At 40.3% G+C, this 22,687-nt stretch overlaps 1 protein-coding gene across 6 annotated transcripts in view; it reads right to left on the bottom strand.

The window, feature by feature from the left end:
- Positions 1–22,687, bottom strand: part of MARK1 (microtubule affinity regulating kinase 1) — a 76,567-nt gene that overhangs the window by 26,434 nt on the left and 27,446 nt on the right. For 4 of the 6 annotated variants that reach the window (XM_079969216.1, XM_079969218.1, XM_079969217.1 and 1 more), the window contains exons 2-9: positions 15,441–15,644; positions 13,302–13,355; positions 12,049–12,097; positions 10,418–10,483; positions 6,797–6,867; positions 3,837–3,893; positions 1,777–2,013; positions 1,569–1,688 (exon numbers count right to left, since the gene is read on the bottom strand). In XM_079969216.1, coding sequence (XP_079825342.1) covers positions 1,569–1,688; positions 1,777–2,013; positions 3,837–3,893; positions 6,797–6,867; positions 10,418–10,483; positions 12,049–12,097; positions 13,302–13,355; positions 15,441–15,644 — 858 coding nt within the window. Of the gene's footprint in view, positions 1–1,568; positions 1,689–1,776; positions 2,014–3,836; positions 3,894–6,796; positions 6,868–10,416; positions 10,484–10,882; positions 11,005–12,048; positions 12,098–13,301; positions 13,356–15,440; positions 15,645–22,687 lie in introns of those variants that run through there. The other 2 variants (XM_079969219.1, XR_013836864.1) reach the window with 2 other exon arrangements.

Here is a 22,687-nt window from a genome sequence, read left to right as displayed (position 1 = left end):
GAGGGTAATGCAAAGGATTCGAAGACGCGTTAAGTCAGAGGGGGAATCCCGGGATGCAGAGGACACACCTGCTGACCACAGTGAGTCAGAGGAAGTGCCTGAGTTTGTGCCCAGGCGGTCCAGTCGCACAACGAAGGGTATTCCACCTGAGAGGTATCAGGCCACAGGTGCGTGGGTAAGTTTCGCACAGTGCGAATCTGAGAGTTGTGAGGATGTTCCACAGATGCCTAACAGGAACGCCAGGAGAGGGCGCAAGGCATTGGGGAAGGGATTGATCTCACAGAGGTCTGCAAAGGTACATCCACAGGTCTTGTCAGAATGCTCGGCAAGAGGGGGTGTTGGGATTCAGAACTTACAGGGTTAAGTTGTTCTGAGTAGTGCCTCCCATTCTGACGTTTGGAAGGAGGGAGGAGCTCTACTTGTTGTTCTCTCTTGGTCTCTGAAGGAGACGGACGCCATGAATGCTAGCAGTCCAGGAGAATCTGAGAAATGCTGAGCTGTAAATATTTGCTGCAATAAAGAACTGATAAATTTGGACACACAGGTGCTTGGTGTGTTTGTCTGGATCTGAAGCAAGCAGCAACGGTTTTTTCCGCTGTGTTTTTACTCTGCAAGGAGAAACCGGAGAGGAGAAGGTCTGCGCAGCTTGGCTAAGAAGTGTGCCGGACCGCAATAAACTGGGGCTAATTGGAGCCATAAAGTAATTAGCCAATTAAGATCTTATCACATTCTCTTCTACGAAAGAGAGAAGGGGAAATTGATATTCTAAGAAGGTGCATGCTACCTATAGCTTTCCTAAGTTCTTGCATTAAAATGAGTTAATTAAAAAAAAATCTGCCCAATCAGAAGCATCAGTTTTGGTTGATCAAAAAGCTTCTTTTTTCACACATTGACTACAGCCATTCTGCTGACCAAAAGACTGGAGCAACTCTCTTGTGTGGAAAAGTTTTCACATTTGGGGCTCTTTAGTTTTCAAAAAGGCAGGGAAGAGGGGACACGACAGAGGTATTTAGGATTGTGAAATAATATATGGAGACAGTGGATAGACAGAAATTTTTCTCTCTCTCCCACTCTCCGCCACATCTCTCTAGAATCCAGGGTCATCCAAAGATGAATTTAATGAACCTCACCTGACAAGTCTACTGCACATGTTACAAAATTCCCACACAGAAGACTGTCAATTGGTAGAACTAACTTACCAACCTGCATTTATATTGGTATTATTTGCAAAAACTGGCTACTACGTCCCATAAGCTCAGGATGAAACCTTACATGTTTAATCATCATACATGATATACACCAACTTGTATTTATTTCCTCCAGAAAAAAAACAGCTTTCAATGGGGAGTTTTTTTAAAAAAAAAATAAAGGCTTTAATTTAACAACGTACTAGGATCCATAAAAAAGCCATTTTACCAAGAAAAAAGATTCTAAAAAAAACCAAAACAGTGAAGCAGCCTGTGGTAACATATTTGGAGAAATGTAGGGATAGTCTATTCCTTATAGGTTTTGAGTTATTCCAATGAAATACAAAAGAGAGGGGAATGGGGGAAGATCACAATACTTACTTCCAAGCTCCCTCTCTTGATTGGATTCAATACAAGTAGTTTTTTCAGTAGATTTTCACAGTCTGTGGACATATAGAATGGTATCCGGTACTTCCCCCGTAATACCCGTTCTCTCAGTTCCTTTAGAAAAACCAGACAAAGAAGAACATCTACTATTGAGACAGAAAAATTGAAGACTAGACTTAGCCATTTCAAATCTCAACTGTACCTTTAAATTCTGACCATCAAATGGCAATGATCCACTGACTAGAGTGTAAAGAATGACTCCGAGACTCCAGACATCCACTTCTGGCCCATCATATTTCTTTCCTTGGAAAAGTTCAGGGGCAGCATATGGGGGGCTTCCACAAAAAGTGTCCAGTTTGTTGCCTAAAGTAAATTCATTGCTAAAACCAAAATCTGCAATTTTAATGTTCATATCTCCATCGAGAAGAAGGTTTTCTGCCTGAGAAAAATGAAAATAGAATTTTAAAGGTAAGTATCAACATAACAGTTCGCCATAACTTCATTATGAGAAGAACTAGTCATTCTACAGAGCTTTGTGTTTTGCTATATGTTACAGCATAACAGGCAATCACCAGTACTGAGAATGCAGAATGTTCTGGAATGGCAATTGTATATAAAATGGGATCTAATATATATCCTTTCGTGCTGAGAAGAGCGCAGAAATTTTTAAAATCTTGTATAGATTTTGTACGATTTAGCCAACAGTACACCTGCTGCCATCAATGGGACATGTGTACACATATCAGACACAGTGCAATCCTATGCATGTCTGCTCAAAATAAGTTTCATTGAGCTTAATGAGCCTCACTCCCAAATATGTGTGTACAGGATTGTAACCTAAACAGCTACAGAGATAATGTTGCCCTGGATCTTTGGAGAATGGAAAAATCTAAAAGAGAAATTAAAATAACGACTGGACTGCTTAGGAATTAAAAAGACACAGGCAAAACAAATGAAAACTCATATAGTGATTCCTATATGAAACAGAACCAGGTTTTTCTTTTGTCTTTCCCTCTTTCCTGCCCCTTAGCCAGTTGACTCCATAAAATGAATCAGGTCTAATGCCATCTTCTTTAACAATTATACCTTAAGATTGCTGTTGGCTCCAAAGGTTTGCTTCTTCAATGTTAAGAATATGCACTCCTCTAGATTCAGATTTTCTCACTTAACGCTTTTTCAGTGAATCTCACTGTTCCTTAATCATTAAAAGCATTTGCGCTCAGGATAACTCACAGTAACTTCTATCTCTAAAGGATCACATAGATGTGCCCATAGTCAAAGGCAGAGGGATGAGCAGCTTTCAAAGCACTGAGAGCTTGAAGCAGAAGCTGAGCACGACACAGAGCCTGTGCTTAAGGTTCACTTTGAGGGAAGAGAAAAATGAATTTGGCAGTGACTTTCTGGGATAAACTGAAGAAGGGGAGATATAGCAGAACAGAGGGCCAAGAAGCCAAGACAGTGGTTTTTGAATTGGAAATAAAGATTGTGGAGAGTTAAAAAGCAGAAGACTCTTCATTGCTGAACTTTTTACAAAGAAACACATACAGATGTGCCTTCACATGCACACACGCTTGGTCATCAAGATAGGGCTCTCAATGGAGCTTCTATTTTATAGCTGCAAACCATTATCCACAATCATGAGTAGAATCAGATTTGCTGACATGGTTAGCAAAAACGTGTGCAAATGTAATACTAGTGAAAATTAGCTCTAAAATTTAAAGGGAGGTGGGGACTTATATCCAGAGGGAAGGACTGCATGGTAATTCTAAAGCAGGCATGGCCAAACTTGGCCCTCCATCTGTTTTGGCACTACAACTCCCATCATCCCTAGCTAACAGGACCTGTGGTCAGGGATGAAGGGAATTGTAGTCCCAAAACAGTTGAAGGGCCAAGTTTGGCCAGGCCTGCTCTAAAGGAATTGTTATGGCTTAGAATAAGAGAAGGGAACAGCCTAAAGCTGCAAGGCAGCATTCCCAATCTCCTAGGCAGTCAGGAGAAGAGGCAGTATGATGACTGCACTGAATCATAACAGGGTGGGATTAAAGTTTCCCTAGACTGGAGACTAGGAAGATTTGGGCAGTGAGTTCCACTTTTCTTCAGGGGAAGAAAGGACTCATGGCTTACATGCCTGACAAACATGGGGAGAGACTAAGCAGCTATTTATTATATATTTTACAAACTTACAAAGTGGGCAGAAAGAGCACATAAATTGTTCTGCTTCCGTGCAGTTTGAGTTCTTAAAGGATGGGAAAAGGAGCATACCTTGAGATCACGATGAACGATGCACTTTTGATGACAGTACTGCACAGCAGACACAATCTGAAATAAGAAATCTGGTTAATAAGCGAACATTTAAGAACGACTCCAAGAAGAATGCTTAACATTTATATAGTGAAGCAGATCAAACCCTACACTTCTATTATCTTCTTGTAACCGCTGCAGGAATCTTATGAGGTTGCTACACTATTGTCCCTTATTGCAAGTGGAACACTGACATGGAGAAAGAATGGCTTGCCTAAAGCCACCAAATGAGTTATATGCAAAGGAAAGATTCCAGCCAGCAAATTTGTGCTTCATAGTGGTTCAGACTCTTCATCGCTACACCACAATAGCCCCTACCAGATCCAGAAAATGTATTGGAAACATGGCATCAGGCCAGAATACATGCAACATTTATTCCTTTGACAGCCCTTAAGCGCACGTTTACTTTCCACACAGTGGTAACTACGCAAAAAGTCAAAACCCTGAAAGCCATTATTAGTTAAATTTTTGTTGGGGGGGGGGCAACTGCCTTGTGCTAGAACAGTTCTGCAAGTACTCCCCTAAATTTTGCAAGCAAGTGGACTGGGGTGAATATGTCAATCAAAATGAAGGAGTCTTTTGTTTACGACAAAAAAAGTCCAACTTAATCACATTTTTAAGATTCCTATTTACTGTAAGCGATATTAACAAAATATACTGCGTTGCTGCAGTCTTCGAACTCATTATGTGCTTCTGAATGCTCTCCTTGGTGCTGAACAAGTTGCCCAGGTTTCCCAAGAGTAAATTATGGCACACACACAAGCATTAAAAGGCATTTTGTTTTCAAAGATCTGAAAAAAAACTTGCAATACAATCAAACTTGCCTGAAAGTCAAAAGAATGACCTTTGGATCCAACCCACTAAAAATATTCCTAAAGCATGCTCTAATACTTAAAATACTTAGGAACTAAAGCAATGGGCCTTTCCGCACTAGAGCTCTTTAACACCGCTGAAGTGCTGCTGTTGCACAATAAAGTATTATTTCCCCATTTAAACCATCCACATGGCAAAGGGAGAACTGTAGAAGGTAGGGAAAAGAGAAGAGACTAATTATTTAAGTATTTAATTTTTATTTTTAAATGCACCCGCATACCCGCATATTTTTAGGTATGCACCCGCACAAAATAATTAAAATGAATAAAGCAGGTGGAGGAAGGCAGAATAAGGCACCAGTGATAGGTAAAGGGTAAGGTAAAGGGCCCCTGGACAATTAAGTTCAGATGACTATGGGGTGCAGCACTCATCTCGCTTCAGGCAGAGGGAGCTGGCGTTTGTCCACATGACTAAACCACTACTGGCGCACGAATGCCAGTGCGCACGGAAACGCCATTTACCTTCCCGCCGCAGCGGTACCTATTTATCTACTTGTACTGGTATGCTTTCAAACTGCTAGGTTGGCGGAAGTTGTGACAACACAGCAGGAGCTCACCCTGTTGCATGGATTCGAACTGCCAACCTTCTGATTGGCAAGCCCAAGAGGCTTAGTGGTTCAGACCACAGCACCATTTGCACCCTGCACCAGAGATACAGTTCTTCCTTGTTCTACTTCTTGGAGGCTCAATTCTTTCCTGCCAGTGGCTGAATATCCTTCCTTGTCATTTTTCTACATTGCAAGTTGTGCTGCTTCTGTTGCTGTCTTTTTCCTCTCTCCTCTCAGCCAAACTGTCCTTTGTTCCAGGAAGAGCAGAGGACTTGGTGCTAGTCAGTCTCTCTTGATCAGGGGTTAGCAAACATTTTCAGCAGGGGGCCGGTCCACTGTCCCTCAGACCTTGTGCGGGGCCGGACTATTGGAGGGGGGGGGAAATGAATGAATTCCTATGCCCCACAAATAACCCAGAGATGCATTTTTAATAAAAGAACACATTCTACTCATGTAAAAACACGCTTATTCCCGGACCGTCTGTGGGCCAGATTTAGAAGGTGATTGGTACGGATCCGGCCCCCGGGCTTTGGTTTGCCTAGCCATGCTCTTGATAATCAGTGGTGTGCTAGTAGAAGTATCTCCATCAGTGACGCGGTCTAATTTTCAGTAGCATTCCCCTTCCTATCCCCATATAGCCTTTACAATATACTGTAACTTTCTCTGTCCCTCATGGTTGGTTATATCTCTAATGGCCAGTGTTGTGACTGACTTGGTCTGCCTCCCTTCTCCTTCAAGACTACTGCATATTTGCTCACGGTCTTACTCCCACATAAATGTGTGCTGAGGAGGGCGACCAAGTTGATAATGGATCTGTAAAACAAGCCTTACGAGGAACGGTTGAGGGAGTTGGGTCTAGCTGTTAACCAAAAGGTTGGTAGCCAGTGATGGCTGTGGGCAGGATGCCTGCATTAGAAAGGGTTGGACTCCAACTCTATAATTCTATGACTTCAACCTTCCTTAAAGCAATTTCAACTTGTCCTAGCCTTCCTACCATCAAGCTCTTTTTGATGACTTAATGTTTTTGAAGATTTGGTAAAGAAGAATTATGGGGAGAGGAGACCCAAATCATTTATGGCTTTAAGTTCCCTAAGCAAAATTCCACAGAAAAGTACAGAAGTCGGGAGGGTTGATGCAGGACTGCAGCATCCCTGTACATGTCAAAGAGCAGGCATCTGCAAAAAGATAAAAGAGCTGTACTAAAGAGATCTACATCTGTAGGCACTGTGTTCCTGTTCTGTTCCTTTGTAAAAAAAAAAAATGATTTTTTTTTTTATGTCCCCAAATAGATGAAAGAAGCACAGGGAAAATAACAGAGGGCCACTGCTGGATAATAAGAGATTATGCCTAGTAAAAATATGAGCGAACCAAGTCAGCCATTTCACACTTAATACCTAGTGTGAACAGGATCTACATTTCCTGCGCTTAGTTCACAACACTAAAACGTATCTTTTATTGAAGCCAGCATTTCAGGTTCACTTTATAAGACCTTTTTTCTTACCTGTCTAAATTTTGCACGTGCCTCTTTCTCTTTCATTCTTCCATGTGCCACCAAGTAGTCAAACACTTCTCCTAAAGCAGAATGGAACAGAATTATATTGCACAGGTTTCCCTGGTGACAAATCAAAGTGCTTGTCAGTCAACTAACTCGTTCCTTTAGCAGAAGCCAGCACAAGGACTCTGACTAATGCAAGACGGCTTTCCCCCTTCGGCTTCCCCGCACCCTCCCAAGCTGCTTTCTGACTTATACTACCACTGAACCTATAAGTGAAGCTTTAGGCTTCCCAACAACACCAAATTTATGGACATGGATCTGTTTCCTGAGATGTGTTCAAGAAATATCTTAAGCAACTCATAAAAATAGTATTTAGATTATTCCTTGTTGGAAGGAAAGGCCAGGCACATAGGTCTTATCGATAAGCAGTACAATAACCAAAGAAAATTAAACTGGTCAAATCTTAACACAAACTCGATTTATTTTAATCAAATTCATAGTTTTATTATAAAAGAACATGTAAAAACACAAGCTCTGAAACTTTAACACAATTTGAAAATTTATTAAGCACAATGGATAGAGGAGAAAAAGGAATAGTTTCTAAATTGTACTCTATATTGCTTAATGTAACTTACAGCTCTATGGAACCGGTTAAAAAGATATGGGAACTAATAGAAGTTTTTACAACCATATAATCAGGAAATCACTAATGAGAGTATGGGAGAGATACAAAGACTTATTGGAACAAAAGACCCCGTGGTGGCTTTCACCACATGAAGCATTATTGCTCAAACCACTTGGAAAGAAAGGAAAATGGCTCACATATGTTGATTTATTAAAGGACCATGATGGAAAATGGAAATTAAGAGATTACGATGAGATCAAAGACCACTTTCAGAGTTGGTTGCATTATCGACAACTATATGAAACACATAAAGAAGACAGCAAGAAAGGATTCAGTTATACAAGATCTAGGTTTAAAACGGAAGTGATCGAAGGGAAAGTGAAATTACTGAAGGCCGCATACAGCATACTATTAGAATGGGAGACGAAAGATGAAGAGGTAAAATCAGTTATGATTAAATGGGCACAAGATGTAGGTCACAACATTATGGTGGAAGATTGGGAAAAATTATGGAAAACTAATTTAAAATTTACAGATTGTTCCCTATTGAAGGAGAATTACATGAAGATGATGTACAGATGGTACACGACATCAGTGCAGTTAGGGAAAATGTACAAAACTAGTTCAAATGTATATTGGAAGTGTAAGGAAAAGGAGGGGACATTTTATCATATGTGGTGGGATTGTAATGTAATTTAAAAAAATTGGGAAATGATATACAATGAATTGAAGAAAATGTTCCATTTAACATTTGCTAAAAAGCCTGAAGCATTTTTGTTAGGGATTGTAGGGAAAGATCTGCCAAAAAAGCTGAAAAACATCGTCATGTATGCGACAACAGCCATGAGAGTTCTAATAGCACAAGGATGGAAGACTGAAGAAACCCCAACTAGAGAATCATGGCAAGAAAAATGGATGGACTATGCAGAACTGGCAAAACTGACATATAAGCTATGGTCAAAACAAAAAAAATTCCTTCCAGTAGCACCTTAAAGACCAACTAAGTTAGTTCTTGGTATGAGCTTTCGTGTGCATGCACACTTCTTCAGATACACTGAAACAGAAGTTTCCAGACCCTTCTATATAGTGAGAAGGTGGGGAGGGGTATTACTCAGAAGGGTGGTGGGAATGGGTGATTGGCAGATAGCTGTGATGAGCCTGTTGACGACTCTTAACGACTGCAATAGGTCTTACAGGAAAAAGCAAGGGGTGAGAAGGTGAAAAATGGCTTTGTCATGTATAATGAGATAAGAATCCAAGGTCTTTGTTCAGACCAGGACTCTCCATGGTTTTAAGTTTGGTGATAAGTTGCAATTCAGCAGCTTCTCTTTCCAGTCTATTTCTGAAATTCCTTTGTAGTAAAACAGCTACTTTGAGATCTTGTATAGAATGTCCTGGGAGATTGAAGTGTTCTCCTACTGGTTTCTCTGTCTTGTGATTCCTGATGTCTGATTTATGTCCGTTTATTCTTTGGCGTAAGGTCTGGCCTGTTTGTCCAATATAGAGAGCTGAAGGACACTGTTGGCATTTGATTGCATACACAATGTTAGACACCCAATGTATACACCCGGACAACACCATTACTGGCCCCAACAACATCACACATACCATCTCGGGACTATTTAATTGCTCATCGTCTAACATTGTGTATGCTGCTGAATTGCAACTTATCACCAAACTTAAAACCATGGAGAGTCCTGGTCTGAACAAAGACCTTGGATTCTTATCTCATTATACATGACAAAGCCATTTTTCACCTTCTCACCCCTTGCTTTTTCCTGTAAGACCTATTGCAGTCGTTAAGAGTCGTCAACAGGCTCATCACAGCTATCTGCCAATCACCCATTCCCACCACCCTTCTGAGTAATACCCCTCCCCACCTTCTCACTATATAGAAGGGTCTGGAAACTTCTGTTTCAGTGTATCTGAAGAAGTGTGCATGCACACGAAAGCTCATACCAAGAACTAACTTAGTTGGTCTTTAAGGTGCTACTGGAAGGAATTTTTTTTGTTTTGACTATGGCAGACCAACACGGCTACCTATCTGTAAATATAAGCTATGGGACAAGGATAACTGTGACTTTAAAGATGAACGGGAACTATTTTAACTAGACTGACCACCCACAAATAAATAAACTAGGTGCTCCTCATCCAAAACTCTGATTATTGGAGAAACACAATCCAAACTGTGTGCAGATTAATAACTCAGTTTCTCATCCAGTGTAGGATATTAGCCTCATCTTTCCTGAGCATGAAGAATTCATTCTTAGCAGAACTTCTACCACTCGAACTTCAGAATATGTGCTCCTTGTAAGAGTTTCTTTTCTATCAGCACCAAACTTCGACACCAAACCTATTAAGCTTAACTGCTTTATTTAAACTTTATTTTATTTATAAATAAAAATAATTATTTATTATTATTATTATTATTATTATTATTATTATTATTATTATCAAACTGAGCTGATGTGCTGCTTATGCATGCTGACTTCTCACACAACAGAAAATTAGGCAGTAAACATGTGTGGACTATACTACTTCACACTGCAGAAAATAAGTCACATGTTGAAATATTCCTCAGTGAAAAACTTTCCTATACATAGAAATCCAACATGTCAGGGAGCAGGTTAGGCTAGAACTCTTCTGCATTACATGCTAGGAATACTTTCTGGTTGTTGTTTTTTTTTGGGGGGAGGGGTCGTGTAAGTCGCCAGATGCACTCTGAAGTATTTTAGTCCAGTCAAAGACCTACCAACTCATCTGCTGTAGGTGAGAACTAGGCTGTCCTTTTCAAGGACAGCAGCCTACATCAACAAAGCAGCCTACATCAACAAAAGAGATAACTATGCCCTATGGAAACTATGGCTCTTATGCAGCGGAGTGTCATGCAATAGATACCAAAAGTATATCACAGCTCTGAGGTGTTATGCCAGCCCCACTTCCACCTTCAAATTCCTACATTTCAAATCGGCCCATAAAAGTAGAATGGAATGTTTGCTTACCTCCACTGGCATATTCCATAACTAAGTATAATGTTTTCTCTGTTTCAATAACTTCAAATAATTTAACTGCAAGATAAAAAGTTGATAACAAATTGCCTTAGCACAAACAGTAAAGAACATTTAAAAACAGGTAAATGTTATTTCTTATCTATGTCACAATTTAATGGAAATCCGAGTCAAAGTTTGGCTCTACAGATGAACTTTGTAGAAGTAAAACCACCCACTTCTCTAGAACCAGTTAGAAATTGGCCATATTTTGTTTTTGCTGAAGATAAAGAGTTTAAATGCTAGATGCGAAAGTAGAACAACTAAGAACCAGGACACTGCCTATCAAATATATTAACAAAATTATTGTTGTTCAATAGTTTAAGAATAAGTGAACGAAAGCTAAGCATGTTGGAAAGACAGCACACTCAGCTGGAAGGAGTAAAAAAGGGCATACCCTGTATGCAGCAATGTGTATACCTTGTATGCAACAAGCCCTCTGGCCGATTCAGCAACAATAACTGTCTCTGGAACAAAACTGTTCTGCCTTCCTCAGCCAGAAGAATTGTCATCACAAAGTGGGGCTCTAAAGGTGGGGAAAACTAAAGCAGAAAGGGAAAGTTACACACTTTGCAAACCTGCTCTTATTCACAGGCCTCAATTTTTCTTATCAAAGTGGTATCGATTTAACAAAGAGCAATGTTAAAAATCCATGTTGATAAAAATCAGTGCCCCATTTTCACAAAACACTACAACCAAATTAAGTCAGACCATAGCTTGAAAACACAGGATAAACAATCACTTAAGGGCATCCCTAAGAGTGTGTTAACAGGACTTCATGAAAGGCTAAAGAACTAATCTGATGAGTCACTGGCCCTGCAGAAAGTTATCAGAGAATGATGCAAGCCACAGGTCCTACTTGGTGAGAATTTACATAGTTCCAATAAACTAGCTTATTTCCTAGAAGTAAAACATTGTGAGTCAACAGTGTGATGCAGCAGCAAAAAAAGGTAATGCTAATCTAGGCTGCATCAACAGAAGTATATTGTCCCAGTTAAGGGAAGCAATAGTCCCACTTGATTCTGCCTTGAGCAGACCACACTGGGAGACCGTGTCCAGTTCTGGGCACCACAATTTAAGGAGGATACTGATAAACTGGAATGGATGCAGAGGAGGGTGACCAAGATAATCAAGGGTCTGGAAACCAAGCCTTATGAGAAACACTTGAGGGAGTTGGATATGTTTAGCCTGGAAAAGAGGAGACTGAGAAGAGATAGGATGAGGTTTTTTTAAGCAGAGGCTGGAAAATTCTATGCAGTTTTGGGACAAGTCCACTAGACTACAGACAATCTGCTTTGTTTTGGAGAATGTCTAACTACCTCTGAAGCAGCTCACTTCATTTCAGTATTGATGTGTATTGAAGTGGGGGTACATAGGGTCCTGAAAGCAAGTGATCCCAATACCTCTGAAGCGACCTGCTTGGTATTTAGGCTTCCTCTAATGTGGATGTGGATGTCTTTTTAATATGCATTAGGGCCTTGATCACAAATCTAAAAGTCACCTAGTGAGAGTCTTCAAAGTTAGAAGAAAAGGCAAACACAGGAAAAAAATAATATGATTCAGCAAAACAAATGTCAAATCCCTACCAATATTAGGATGGTTCAAAATCTTCATTATTCGTACTTCTCGGAACAACTGTAAAAAATAGAGAACTATTTTACTTAAGGTGTTTTTTACACATTCTAAGGATAGCTACAGAATGCAAAATTCAAAAATGTTTAAAATGTAGTTTCACACTTAGATAAGTGTCTTAGATAAGTGTCTTACCAGTGGTAAGTTGCTTGCATAGAGATACTGGATTAGAACCGGACTAGGTTAATTGCACTAAGTTCCCATTGAAATAAAGGGGGTCTGCTTCGGGGGATGACTAACGTTTCACTGAAAACTAAGTTCAACTAATTTAGTCAGGATCTAGCCTGTTGTATGTAATCTTTAGACTCTCTGGGCTTTAACTAATTTGAACCTGCCCAAACTTTAAAAAAAAACTACACCCAAAACCTTACTGCAAATTCTACCACTATTTGAAGTCTGGCAGGGAATTGTTCTTAACCAGTTTCTCAAACCAGTGACTGAATGTTCAAAATTGCAGCAAGGAGATCCAGAGAAAGAGATCTGAAGAACTGCTTTATTTCTCAGGAAAGGTTAAAACGAATATACTTCACAAAATGCTTAAACATATAACATACTTTTCTTCAACCTACAGGACACTTTTCTTCAAGAAAGTGACATCACTCCAAATCTACACAAGTATAACTACCAATATTTTAGAGCTCTAGTTCTCAGTGGGACTTAATTCTCCTTTTCAACATACAATACTGCCCAAATCCATTATGAGATCTTGGTTGGCTAAATAAGTAAGAAATGTAACTTATTTATTTCAGGAATTTCAGTTCACTTATGCACCAGCATCACCTCAGGCAGTTCCTACATGGGACTAGAGGTGAGTGACTTGATTAAAGCTGAACCTGGACTAATATGGGAGCTACTTTGGAGGCTACTTAAAATTGTATGTGTTTTATGGCTGCTCCACACAGAAAGCTTTTGGGTGCACCAACTGAACATATGGATCAGCTCCACTGCATAGGACATGCTTCAAATATTTCAGAAGGAAGGTCATGTTAGTATGGCCCCCTCCTCACATCTGGAACGGAAGGCATCTCTCTATCTCAATGTAACTGACCAAGGATTCAGGGCATAAAAACTTCAGAGCAATTCAATTGCCCTGTAAAGGCAAAAACATTATAAACATGGAAGAATAAAAATATTTTTATTTTGAAATCACATGGGCCAAAATTATTGAAGTGACAACATATTTAACCTTTTCAAAGAAGCATCTTACCTTTTGTAGGCTGGTAGGATTTAGTTGGGTTTTGTCTATTATTTTCACAGCAACCTAGGGATATAAAGAAACCACTCTTTTGAAGGTACCAACAGGTGAGTGTTTTTAGGCAGACATTGACTTTATTTGGACACAGCGCTACACATTTACTTTCTGTTCCCCTCTTGTGCTGTTTCAAGGAGATGTGAAATTTTAGCTTCTGTTTTTAGCTAACTGCAGCTTAGTGTTACTTCTGAACCAAGACAAACTGTGATTAATCTTAACTATGGTTTACTGAAATAAGCCAATGGCCTGGCTTGCAGGTCATAAGTAGGCAAACTACTGTGACTGCATGAATGCATTGGCTACTAGAGAGGAGTCTGCATCCACTTTGATCCTGCCTGGTCCTTAAGCAGGTGGGAACTTAACCCACAAGTTCTGCGTTCAAGGAACACACTAAATTCTAAAAGGACCAAGAAGGATAAGAGTGGCTGCAACCTCTTCTCTGAGAATTCAGCTGTTTTCACTAAGTTATAGTTTGGCTTAGTGTTACATGCAAATGCAGCAAACCTCAAACTGTGGCTTAGAAAGCTGGCTTGTTTAAAGAAACCAGTTAAATACAATTTAGGGTTCAGATGCTGCTCTAAACTGTGGTTAACTGATCATATAGAACTGTGGATAATTGCAAATGAAAGCAAAAGCAATTGAAACAGAGGAGGGGTGAGCATAAGCTTGAATCTTGTTCACATAACTCTAAATCACAGCTTAGCATTACAAACAAATTAAGTCAATGTAGAGGTTTACAGTTTTAAAAGTTTAAAATATAAGCAGTATTTTACATAGAACACTAGCAAATAGTCAGACAAAAACAATGAAATTAATCTCCTTGAAACACTGACAATTCCAAGAAAATAGTGGGCCTATGAACATGTTTAGGGGGCTTCACGGTGTCAGGAGATGTTTGGTATTACTGTATTTTTCGCTCCATAAGACACACTTTTTTCTTCCTAAAAAGTAAGGGGAAGTGTCTGTGCATCTTATGGAGCGAATATGTGGTCCCTGGCAGTGGCAGAGCTGGGGACTTTGGTTCCCAGAGCGGCAGGGGCGTGGCACGTTGCCCGTGCAAGCGTCCTAATGGCGGCGCCCGCACGAAGGGGTAGGGAGAGGCAAGGTGGGGGAAGAGAGCTTTAGAACACTCATCCGAGGGGCTCTGTGACTTGAATGAGAGCAGCCAGGAGCCAGCATGAAGGGGGATCTTTCTCCCTCGCACGCTCTGTCTTTTTCTTCTTCTTCTTCTTCTTCTTATGGAGCGAAAAATACAGTATTTGGAAGAAGTCAGCCTGATTATACTGCATACACAGGCCCATCCACATTAAATGTTCTCAGAGCAATTTGTTCTATCCACTCTGTCTAATACAATCTATTTACAGAGGTTTCTTGTGCTGGCAATGTCAGTAATCTGCAATCCGTGTTGTATTCCAGCCAGCAGCAGAAGAGTGGGGCAGGGAAGCATCGCTTCCTATGGCCACAGGTGGTGATTTCCCTTTCTCTATTATTAGCATTTGGAAGCAGGGAAACTAAAAGATTTCAGAATATTTTGAATTTCAACTAAACATGTTCATTTCTATAAGTAAAGTTAGAGCTTTCAGAGAAGATCTCCACTCCAAACCCTTGTCCACTCTTGTCTCCACACAAATATGGTTTATCTTTTGATCAGGGCACAACTAGATGGGATAGGAACAGTATCCAACCCTAGGACCTTCTGATCTCCTATAAAATAGGGGGGTTCAAGGCAGCATGGATTGGGAAGAGAAGTTTTTTTAAATGCATTTATAAAACTTTTTCCTTTTTGTGGGGTTTACTTCCGATCTTACCCTCCCACCGCAAGAAAGACAGCTGTTTCGGGGGAATCCTACTCTTCAAATCGTCTTGTTGTATCTTAAAATATCTCAATTCCAAGCCTACCTCTTCAAAGAGATTTAGTAGTACACGTAATTCTGCCCACTCGTCTGCTGCCCTGATGTCTCATTTGGCTCTAAGAAAAGCCTGTTACATATTCAGTCACAGAACTAGAGAATAAGCATATTCATTGCAGACAGACAAGTGTGAATAAGGCAACACAGGCTACTGTTACCAAGCAAAAAAAGACAAACAGCTTACCTCTCTACCAGTAAGAACATGTCTAGCCAGCTTCACTTTAGCAAAATTTCCTTTTCCTATTGTTTTTAGTAAGCGGTAATTCCCAATGTGAGGATGGTCTTCATTTGTAGACGTGATTGAGTTTCTGCAACGGGGTATGTTTTGTCTGCTACTTGATTTTGTGGGCTGGACATGGGGCTCAGTATATCCGTCAACAGATGTGTGCTATAAGAGTAAACAACAGAGCAATGTTAATCTATTTAGGATTAATGAATTATAAAACAAATGTTAAATGGGAATAGGAAGGCCCACCTCACAAACAATCAAAAATGCTCTATAGATGATTTCAACCACAAAAATTTCAATCTTAAGCGAGTGGTATGCAATGCTAGTTCTACCCTGACTAGACTCACTGAAGTAAGTGGAAATGACTAACATAGGTTAATTAAGTTCAATGGTTCTGTTCTAAGTAGTTCTTAGTTGACTACAACCCTAAGTTTTCTGTCTGCTTTCATACTTGGCCTACATTTGAAATGTACAAAACTGGACAGTGCGATCAATTCAAGTAAATTATTTCTTTTTAAATAACAATTTATTAATTTCCCAAAGATAACAAAAAATAACAACAATACAAAAACAAAACAAAACAAAACAAACTGACTTCCCTCTAGTCCCTTCCTTGGTTCCATTATGTATCAATGTACTGCATGTCCATTGCTAATTCAAGTAAATTCAAGTAAATAATTTTACTCATTAACTTTTGCTTTATTTAAAATTTGACCTTTGTTCATTCAGTTGCAGCTGGGAAGTGAGGCACTTTCTTAATTTCAATGTAATACTCCTTGAACCCTTTTTGCAAACTCAGGAAGTTACAGACTGGCCCAATGAGGGAGAAAACAAGCAAGCAAGCAAGCAAGCAAACAAACAAACAGCAAAACAGCTGAACATTAGCAAGCATTTTTCACAAGCCCCTAACTATAAATATATTAGGGCTTTTAAATATTTTAGCAATCCTTAAAAGTTATAAAATTGGTTGTATTTTCCCCTAATCTTTTTTCCAACTAAATAGACATACCGTATTTTTCACCCTATGGGACGCACTTTTCCCCCTCCAAAAATGAAGGGGAAATGTGTGTGCGTCCTATGGGGCGAATGCAGGCTTTCGCTGAAGCCTGGAGAGCGAAAGGGGTCGGTGCGCACCGGCAAGCGTCCAGCTTGTGGAGAATTGCCTGCATGCTGAAGCCTGGGCGCGCTGAGCTCAGCGTGCCCAGACTTTGCGCAGCTCTCCGCAAGGCACGGGAGCCCGGCGCTGAGCTCCTGCGGCTTGCGGAGAGTTGCCTGTTCTGGGGGCTGGGGTCGGGGGAAGCTCGGGCTTCCCCCACCCCAGCCCCATGCCGGGGGGGATAAATTCCCCCCCTTTATTTCCTGCCCAAAAAATTAGGTGCGCCTTATGGGACGGTGCGTCCTATAGGGCGAAAAATACGGTAAATACAACTATCAGTGGTAACTATACAGTATAACAAATGCACTGGAAAAGGACAAGTAATTTAAGGTTACCAGATGTCCCCGTTTCCCGGGGACAGTCCCAGGATTTACAAATCAATCCCCATACAAAATCCTATCATTCCTACTGAAGTTGAAAAGTGTCCCTGGATCCATTGAAAAAAATCTGGTAACCTTAAAGTAATTGCAAAGTACATGCAGGAGCCACATAAGTTACAACCTATTTTCCAAGGCCATGCTGTGGTTAACAACAGCCTGCCAACAGCCCCAAGTGAGTAAAAATAGATTTGGTTTTCCTAAAGCTTCATCGCTTAAGAAAAAAAAGTAATGCAACTTTTTTTTTAGTATAGGAATTTTATATCACTAATCATATCCAGAGTGATTTACAGGAAATAATGTAAATACAAAAAAATAAAAATAAAAATGCCACCAACTTAAGAAGATAGGTGGTCTTTTAAGTAATTTGGAACTAGTGATACCAGGACACGATCTTTTGTGAATGTGTGCATCAGCTTTCATGAGAATCATAGACTGGGAAGATTTCCTAAAGGATGGGAGGGAAATTGTTCTCATTTCCCATTTAGGCAACTCTCTCCCCTCCAGGGAGAGTTGCCTGATATCCACTTTGGTATCGTTTTGGTGGTAGACAAAGACCTTTTAGTCCTCACAGACTTAAAAATGGTGGTAGTCTAATCAGCTTTTTCATTCTGCAATGTTCTTGTAGGTTTTATTTGTTCTGTTTTACTGACACAAACTACCCTGAAAATGTTTATAATGAAGGATAGCATGCAAATTTGTTAAATAAATGAATAAACAAGTGACAGAATTCTGTACAATTATACACGGTGCATTATTATCCACCACCGCCTTGGCGTGGCCAATGTTCCTCCCTCAGTTATATGATGGCCAGAGCATGGTGGCGGTTTCACCTGGGGGTATATTGTGAAGAAGAAGAAGAAGAAGAAGAAGAAGAAGAAGAAGAGGAGGAGGAGTAGGAGTAGGAGTTTGGATTTGATATCTCGCTTTATCACTACCCTAAGGAGTCTCAAAGCGACTAACAATCTCCTTTTCCCTTCCTCCCCCACAACAAACACTCTGTGAGGTGAGTGAGACTGAGAGACTTCAGAGAAGTGTGACTGGCCCAAGGTCACCCAGCAGCTGCATGTGGAGAAGCGGAGATGTGAACCCGGTTCACCAGATTACAAGTCCACTGCTCTTAACCACTACACCAGACTGGCTCTCACACTGTGAGTGAAATCGCCACTCCTCCCGAGTCCCTCTGTCACCAGCGCCCAGCTGCAGTTTGTTTCTCCTTCAGCGCGCTGGGCTCTGGTGGCAGAGCAACTCAGGAGCGGTGGTGGTTTTACTTGCGATAGACCGTTGGGTGAAGCTGCCATCGCGCTTTGGTCCTCGGTGATGCAGCAACACATTGCCCAGGCCTACAGTACAGGATGCTGTTGTGAACCATTATGAAATAATTTTATGATACAGCGGTATATAAATATTTTTATAAATAAATAAAATAAATATAAGAACTTGAGGGTAGCCAGTTCTCTCTCATAAGGCTTTCTTATATTCTGAGCTGCAGAAATGTGCACTCAGCATCTGAAGTGCTTGTCCACAGAGATAGAAGCAGGAAAGCAGAAGAACTGAAGTAGCTAAACAGACCTCTTTTGCATATTATGGCTTTCTGAAGTCCGGCTCACTTAACATAACTTTCTGGGTTGATTTCCCTCCCACCCATCGCCGCCCCCATTTGATTTCCCTCCCACCTCCCAAAATACATGCATCATTGCCTAAACCACACTGGAATGCCATATCCTCTACTTCACCCTAGTAGAGGAAAACAGCTGCTCAAAAGAAAGGGATGGGGAAGAGAGACAAGCTGCTCAAAAGAAAGGGAGAGACAAGCTTTGTTTCAAGCGATGGGATACAAATTTCACAAATGTGGCTTATTTGTCATTATAGCTCTAGCTCTCACTGTCATGCCTTCAGGAAGTATTTTACAGCTTTTATCTGCAATGCTATTGGCCATATGAAACGGGGGTTCAAATATTTTGTATTTATGGGCAAAGGTAAATAGAGGATGTTATCCATACCTGTTACATTACCAACTAGATAAATGTATGAGGCATATCTCCCCCCCCCCCCGAATATCTTACAACCCCTTTAGTGCTGTGTGACTGTTCTTTCAGGAAATGAACAGTTTATACTGAGCCTGGCTTTGACAGCAACGAAAATTTAAGTCCAGCATAAAAAGATTAAGGGGTTGCTCTGAGTTCTTGGTCATTTTATTTTATACTTAATCTTTTGGAGGCATTCAAGTATTGTGTTAACTCTAGATAAGATTTCTTTTTTTTTTTTTAAATAATTTTTATTAACTGGCCAATCACATCAAATTAATTTACACATCATATAATTCACATCATATAAATTCCGAATTACAAAGCCAAATTTTTAAATTTTGTTGGGGGAACCCATACTTCAAGATCCAAAGGGGAATTCAGATCATCTTCTTATTACTGCGTTAATGTCCAAATCAGTCCCAATCAGTCCAAACAAAGTTCATAATTCTATCCAGTCTTATCTTGGTGTTGCCACATCATATCTTGTTCGTATAATTTCTCTTTTTCCTTTACGATCTCTTCTGTTAGTCTCCTTAAGCCGATAGCAAGTATAATAATCCTGTGTGGATTTCCCGTTCCTCCACTAAGTCCAGATGGTTTCCATATATCTCCTTTGTAGATAACATCACTTTTTCCATTGTAAATTTTGGCATTTGTCGCTCTTAAGTCCCACCGAGGAGTTGATTCACGATATGTAAACAGCTCTATTTCTCTCTTTCTCCTCCCAGACCCAAGAGCTCCCACAATGCCTCACAAAATGGCGATGGTATTTTTTTCTAAGTGCGACACTCCAAAACTCTTAGCTTTCCAGCTTCATCTTGAAACATTGCTTTGGATCGAAAGTTTATCTCCACACAGCCTTAAATCCACAGCTTAAGTCCTTAATTTCTGACTCATTAGGGGAGGGGATTCTTGTTAAATCACATAAAAAGGTAGAGGCAGGTTTTTCCCCCCCTCCCCCCTCAGTCATTTATCATACCGTATCTTCACGTTCTTCTCGTATTTTATTGTTGTCTTATTATCAGAGATTTCTTCTGTCAGCAGTATTTACTCCCCATTTTCCTTGATGTATGTGCAATTAATCACGTCCGAATTGTTTCTTTTAAAGATCATTGCAACCAGCGGCGCGAATCGGGGACGGCGTCGAGGAGTGCCGAAAATCCCACAGGAGGGCTTTGTGCCTAGTGCCCCCACCCCCACAAATTCGGGGGTGGTATAGGGCACAGCAGGCAAGGGCCGTCCCCCCCATAATCCTGGGGGGGGTTAAGGAGGCTAATTACCCCCATCATAGCCTCCAAATTACCTCGTGTGGGTCGGAGAGATGTTATTGTCAGCCATCTTCCGATGCGCCACCTAGTGGCCCCCCAACTCTAGATAAGATTTCAGTTGCTTTAGCCTACAGAAGAGGTGTTGCTGATGTTGTAATTCATTCATCAGTCTTGTGTTCGTGTGTGTGTGTTTTAATTCTTGGACTGTGAAAGGCACACAATAATTATCTAAGCTTGCATTTGAGCAAGAAATGTTAGATAAAGAAAAGTCAAAGGGGATCAGATTACAATCTCCAATTGTAGCCCTATGGAGAAGTTGTTTTAAAATTAGTAATTTACTGTTATATATTGAGAAAGATACTCAAATAAGTTTTATAATGTACCAGTAAAAAGAATTATGACTGGTAATGTTTGAGGATGGGAAACCTAATCTTTGCAAGCACTTACATCTCTGGGCTTAATGGACTGATTCACCTTGAGGTTCATCTTGAAGGACAGCAAGAGCTTGAAACATTATAGGGTATCAAATCCATTACTTTGTACCAGTAACTAACAGCCACTTATTTTGTTGGACTTCTGTTGGTCGTCTCTCCTACCCAGGGATGTAAATTCCACATTTATCCTTCACAATCAAAATCTGAGAAAGAAAACTGTACTTACCAACCCAGTCCAATAATTCAGGTTTTCCAAATGGAATACTATGAGGACACGTATATTTTACAAAACATATTTCATGTTTAAAAGCTTGTACTCTGGCCAGAGGTGGATTTAGGGTAATGCAAGGTGCAGAATTTTGGCCTTGCACAGGACACTGCTGAAATTTGAAAGACCAAAGTCTGCCCCTCCTCTGGAATTCTAGCTCACATCTTTCCTGTGTGGATATTGGAACAGAGGACCTGCCATTACATGGATTATGAGAGCATAAATTGCCCATTACAGAAGAACCACCAATTCCTTCAGCATTTTTTTGAGGTTATGTGTTACTATCTTCACATCAGTAACTAAAAAGGTATACTACAATGCTCCAGCATTTCCTTTTTAGCAAGTACTGCGTAGTTTTGAGCATTATAAGTTAACCCCCCAAAATAGCTGTAGAAACAAGAAATTGGTTAAGATGGGTATCTGGAAGACCTGATCAACCACTACTTTGCCCCTAGGGTAGAACCCAAATGTGAGATTAGGAACAAGCTCAGGCTCATTGTCTTTCTCCCCGGGATAACTGAATGATTGACCTGGAAGCTTAAGTGCAGATGAGGTCAGGTGCAATGTTTATCAGCTGCATCTAATAGGCCAGCTGCATCTGGAAATCTAAGACCTTGGCAATGTTTAATAATTCCTTAGAAAGCATGCAGATCAATCACAGTCATTTCTTGTCTGGGTGTTGTCCTACAAGACTGTCTGGAAGCAACAGCTGCGCAAAATGGTATGGCCAGTGTTACATGTTCTTTAGGCTGCCAGTTTGTTTCTAGGTTCAATTCAACAGGCTCGTTCCATCCTTTAAATCTTTCAAATGGCGTGAACCTAGCATACCCAGCTTGCGAAGACCCTGCTCCCTCGACACTCCCTGGGCTTTCAGATCTTCTAGACCAAGTCCAAGCTTTACTTCACTAGACTTTTAGGTTTTTTTGCTTCTTCTGCCTTAACCTTTACAGCATCCTGCTTCTTAGTTCCAAACTATTGGCTGTGCAGGCTTTCTGTTGCATCTTTGCCTCTATGTACACACTGCTCCTCTCAGGGTTTTTTTCTTTATTTTATTTTTTAAATTGCTTTAATTAGTTTCTGAATTGTCTTGGGAGAATTGTTTTGGAAAGGTGGTATAGAAAGTTTAATGCAGAAATATATCTGGCTAATTCACCACCTAAAATAATTTTTTGAAACAGCACAGAAACCTCTATTTGCACAAGAAAGCATGCTCCCTGCCAGACTTATTCAATTGTCTGTCTTTTCTTATGCTGCCTTTGTATGGCATAGTTCACTTATTGAGGCTACTTGTTAATGCTTCCCATGGCAGCATTCCATATGGTATTTGCTCTGTGTTTATGCAGATCAACTATTTGCATGGTACTTCCTTCACACCTTTGGCAGGGCTAGCGCACACACATTCTGTGCATTTGAGCTTACCATACAACCAAATATAACATGTTGCACCTTGTCACATGGACAAATATATATTATCAATCTCCTGTTGGAAGAGGCAATCTATGAAGCTTTCGTCAGGTAGGAATGGTTCAATAGCGACAACTAATCCTACAGAATACAATATATAGTTTGTGTATTTATCTTTCCCATTAATCTTATCCTTTTCTTTTAGCAGAGACACTGGAGAAGGGGAGAGAAAAGGTCAAAAGACCTTTTATACAGTCATTTTAAT

The sequence above is a fragment of the Podarcis cretensis genome (assembly GCF_951804945.1).
Source record: "Podarcis cretensis genome assembly, chromosome: 3".
Classification (NCBI taxonomy): Eukaryota; Metazoa; Chordata; class Lepidosauria; order Squamata; family Lacertidae; genus Podarcis; species Podarcis cretensis.
This window is presented reverse-complemented; position numbering and strand designations above follow the sequence as displayed.